The sequence below is a fragment of the Arabidopsis lyrata genome (assembly GCF_000004255.2).
Source record: "Arabidopsis lyrata subsp. lyrata unplaced genomic scaffold ARALYscaffold_5, whole genome shotgun sequence".
In the NCBI taxonomy this organism is placed as follows: Eukaryota; Viridiplantae; Streptophyta; class Magnoliopsida; order Brassicales; family Brassicaceae; genus Arabidopsis; species Arabidopsis lyrata.
In genome coordinates, this window is record NW_003302551.1 from 6571561 (window position 1) to 6576420 (window position 4860).

At 43.6% G+C, this 4860-nt stretch overlaps 1 protein-coding gene across 1 annotated transcript; it reads right to left on the reverse strand.

The window, feature by feature from the left end:
- Positions 1–1345: 1345 nt before the first annotated feature.
- On the reverse strand, positions 1346–4385 carry LOC110228299. The gene is made up of 5 exons (XM_021025133.1): positions 4118–4385; positions 3541–3821; positions 2335–2767; positions 2175–2245; positions 1346–2032 (listed from the first exon to the last, which is right to left on the reverse strand). The coding sequence occupies exons 1-5, from the start codon at positions 4383–4385 to the stop codon at positions 1346–1348; spliced, it is 1740 nt and encodes a 579-aa protein (XP_020880792.1).
- Positions 4386–4860: the final 475 nt, after the last annotated feature.

A 4860-nucleotide genomic window follows, 5' to 3' on the forward strand; every position in this document is an offset into this window, starting at 1 on the left:
AAACGCATTAAATGAGATTTGAATAAATCGGCAAATTTAAAGCAAAAGGAGGAATATAATTAATGTTGCTGGGTTTCAAGTCCAGTGACATTTTACAAACATAAAACGGAAAGTGTTCGATTAAAAGTCTTTGCCCGATAATGACTCCAGCGAGGTGGAAGATCCCGAACAGCTTTCTGAGGATAGTCCCTCGTCAGAAGATAAATCAAAAGGGCCGGGGAAGTCATCAACAATTTTCATCTCCGGTTCCTCTTTTTCTTCAATTCTTAACATCGGAAGTCTCCGAAACTCTGAGGAACATGAAACAAAAGAGGACCCATCGCTGGTCGCCAAGGATAAACGATGAAATTTATCCAGCATGCGGAGGAATCTTCGGAGGCAAGTAGGCAGTATGGCCACAATGTCTAGACCATTCCTCTCCCATTCGTGCGGTTCAGATTCCAGGCGAAGGATCTCTCTTTCCATCCTCTTTATGCGCTCATCAAGAGCACGGCGCCTCCTTCCGATTCTTTGTCTCTTATCACATAAAGCTTTGTGTCTCCCGACAATCTGTTTGAACAAACATTTTGTCAAATGACCAAAAGAAAGGAAGTTATAGTTTTCTGAGAAGAGTAAGAGTTAGAAAAGGAACCTTTTCCAGGAAGTCATAACATTTAACCCTTTTCTTCCCTGTTCGGAAATGAAAAAACGTTGGGTGAATAACTCCCTTTGGAGAGAATCCGTCTTCAGACTCAAACAGTGGATTCCCACCTAAAGTTGTTATTCTTGAGCTTGATCTGAAAGAAGACGGCGGCATTTTTCAAGTTTTTTCTTATAATGAACTATGGTGATCTTTCGGAATTCCTTTTGAAGGAGAAAGAGGTTCAGATTTCTAAAAATAATTATATATTGCTGGCCTGTTAGAGCAGGCTTCAGATCCAATTAAAACGCGGCCCAGCGATTCCGAAGCCATCATGGGCAACGATCAAAACCATTGCCTGGTCATATTTATGACAAAATTCTCATGAATTATAAATCTTATCCCTCGATAAAAAAAAAACTTAAGCCGAGCTCCATCCTCGCCTTCGAGAGACTGAGGAAAAATACTTATTAAGATTTTTTCTTTAAAAAAGGCAAGTGAGCCTGATCAGCTCATCTCTCACAATTCATAAAACCTCTTTGGTGGGCTAGGACTTGCAAACCTAGAATCATGTCCAAACGTTTTTGTTTAATATAATCATCATATGTCAGAGCATGTACATGGTTGTGTTCAGTCACACTAATTGAACAAAATATTTCCGTCAAACGGAATAATCCTCATGGACTCAACAAAACAATTCTTAAAAAAAAAAAAAAGAGAGCGTTCCTACACCTCTGGAGAACCCTCATGTAGCCGAGAACCATCACCTACCTCGAATTGAGATGGGGAATCTCCAAATACCAAAGAAAATTGTTTCAGATCGAGAGTAGGACGGGAAGCCGAGGATAACTCGGACTCAACCATAGCGAGTTCGGCAGCAACTTCGCCCCTCTCGTTCTCGAACGAAACTCTTCCAGCCTCTAGTTCCTTAATCAGGTCTAGATTGCTCTTCAGTTCGGCTCGATCTGTTAGAAGTTTAGTCCAGACCTCTTCGTCCTTGATGAACTTCGTAACAGATTGAATAAGTTTCCTACCGAATCCCCTCATCTCTTCTCGAGCATTATGTTCGGCTTCAGCGATATCGCGAGCCCTGTTCCTAGTTAAAAGCTCGATCTCTTGATTTGCTTCTTCGAAAAAAGCCGTATTCTCCTCTAGCTCAGCCTCCAAGCGAAGAGCATTAGACCTCGCAGAATCTCTTTCAGCATTCGCAATTCTGATGCGTTGCTCGTTAGCTGCTAGAGTTTTCTTCATATTTTCAAAAGATGACTCGAGTGCTTTTTCCCACTCAAGTCGCTCAGATTGGTTGGCTAATCTAAGTTCATCAACCTCCTTCTTTGCCTTTGCGGTCTCTCTCTTCGCTTGATGAAGAAGGTTCTCATAATGGAAGATCATTCCATTAGTCTCCATAAACGCCTTCGGAGTAAAAAAAAAACGTGTCGTTTAGACAAAAAGCTTTTACCTAAGGAAGGGAGGTTGTCGTAGTCTAAAAGATCCGAACATGGGATAGGTAGCACGCTCGATTGGCGAACATCTGACGGATTTCCGGCCTCTAAACCGAAAAAGGAGGAAGGGACGCCCTTTCCCTGGTTTGGAAATTTCGGAAGATGTCTCCAATCTCTTCTCCGCCTGCAAAGCAGAGGAGAATAGCAGATTAATAAAATAGATGCAATCCGTAGCAAGTTTTGCTAATGCTCGCTTTCTAAGTAAAAACTTACCTGAAATCGAAGCGGGTAAAGGATTTTGAGTCCTAACACTCAGTCCTTGAGATAGGGGAACCTCCGGTCTCGGCTCATCTATTTCCTCTGAAATTACTCTGTCTCCCGGAAGAGGGAGCTCGGAGTTTAAAGGTTCTGAAGAGGGAGAAACAGAACATAGAGGGCTAGAGACTCGTGGCAGTGAACTTAATCTCACAGTTTTAAGTCTCTTGTTTGATAGATTATCGGAATCTGGAGCCTTCCTCTTTGTACAAGGAGAGGAGGTTATTTCTCCCTCACACCCTGGTTCGGAAGGGCAAATTGCGGTGGCAACTGGAGGGTCGTTAAGGATCTCGGCTCCATGAGTATCCACCACGGCTGACAGGGCTGCTTCTAATGAACCGTCATCAACCAAGAGGGTCTTCCTGTGGAAGTTACCAACCCTGTGATATGACTATGGGCGAGCAAGACTCAGAACTAGAACCACAGAATCAGCTCGTAGCCGAGGAACAGCTCATAGCCGAGGAGCAACATGTAGCGGAGGAAGCTCTAGCCGACCCAACGGGTCCGATGACTCGTTCAAAGACAAGACTTCTCAACCAAGCCGTTAGCGGACTCCTTAGACACTTGGACCAGCGCACAAGCGGAGTTATCCAAACCACTTTGGTTTCGATAACAGCCCAAGACAATTGGTAATGGGCTAAGTGTTACTTGGGTACTCTTTTTCCCTTCTAAGGTTTTGTCCCAATGGGTTTTCCTTAGTAGGTTTTTAATGAGGCTTGAGTAACACTTCCAAAACCTCCATTATCAATTCGGCCCAGCCCATCCTAAAGAAGAAGAAGAATCTCGCAAATTTGAAGGCTAAGGGTCATATTTTGTGTTCAATTTTCGTTTTAATGCTTTGTTATTTCCGAGTTTTCTTGGAGCTTGTTCCAAGACTAACTCTTCCCCTTCTCACTTCTCTATTTAAGTCACTTGTACTTCTTCTTTGAAAAACATCTAATCTTTTATCAAAAACTCTTTCAAGGTAGATCAATTTCTTGTTCTTCTCTTTGGTGCATAATATCCAACGACGAGATCAAGATCGGTAAATCAAAGGCCTTCCGCAACCTTTGTGCGACCATTCAATCCATTTCCTTTGCACCAACTTGATATTCCCATCTCTTTGATGCAAAGTCCATCCCTTACTCAACCTCAAGAGTGCCGATCTTAGGAGAGTTCTATCACCCTGGAGATTGCAGCTATCCGTTTCTTTCTCCCGATTTTGGATAGCTGATCCTTAAGAGCCTTGATTTCAGCCTGCATCTTTCTTTTATCTCGAGCATTCAGGCTCGAGACGACTTTCTCCTCGGGAGGAGGATCGAGGGGGTGAGTTTGACCGTCTTTAATGGCGAGCCCCGCTTCAAGAATGCGTTGAAGGGTGAAGGAATTCCAATTTGTTTCGCCCTCGGAAACGATTCGAAAGAAGGACAAGAAGTCAACGGTTGGGCGGGGGATCGTCTGGTTCCCTGAAACAAAGTATTGGGTTAAGAATTCTATCTCTTTTACATAATACAGTGGAAAGTAATAAAGGTTGGATTTTTAACCAAGTTTAGCCGACCATTTGGCGAGAAGAAGACCGGAAAGACCTTAAACGGAATGGGGATTGACTCGGAAAAAGAACTTGTATTTCCTCCAAGGCCCATCATTCGAGGGCATTCCGTCGATCAGGTTATGGTCAAGGATAGGGGATAGGGTTTATAGAAAAAATACCCTAGGTGGAGGAGGTATAAAAGAAGAACTTCCGGTACGGGAAAAAACAAACCACAACCTTTGAAATAGACTTTGTACGCACAACAGTAACCCTCTCGCACCACTTTCGGAGACTCGTTGGGTCTAGGAAGAGAGAATTCAATTTCCTGGGGGATGTTACAAAGGCGGCAAAGAGCGCCAAGGGAAGCAGAGGTCGACTGAGACCTGAAATGCGGACCAAATTTGTCTCCCCTTTGGGTGAAGACTTCATCCCCTCTGGGAACAGGGATTCCTTGACTGTCATCATCGTTTTCCGAAACATAGACGGCTGGGGAAGACATCTTTTACTAAGAGGTTTCTCTTTTTCTGGTTTGGTAAAAGCTTTTAGAGGTAAATGTACGCTGCTGTAAAAGCCGTCGTTCCATTTAACCTTATTTAGCAGAAAACCACCTCGAGAATATTGGGAAGTGGGACATTTTTCCCTGTGGTATTAATATAAAATTAGAAAATTAATGATGACGGTTGTTGGTGTCGGATCCCGCACCAGAAGTCTGAGACCAACCAAAGATTGCCACGTAGTCAAGATAATGGCCCATAAAGGATAAAGCCCATTGGACCCATGAGCCGAAGGAACGATCGAAGTGGTTGTCACCACTTCGAGAATCCGAAGTGGCTGCACTTTGACATGAGTTCGGTGTAGAAGACACGGGTAAGTCGGTTCAAGGACACTTGGGCCAAAAGGCGAGGCCCATGAAGATCAGAGTCAACTCAAATTCAAACGTTGAGCATTGAAGTCAAAGAATCAAAACGGACACA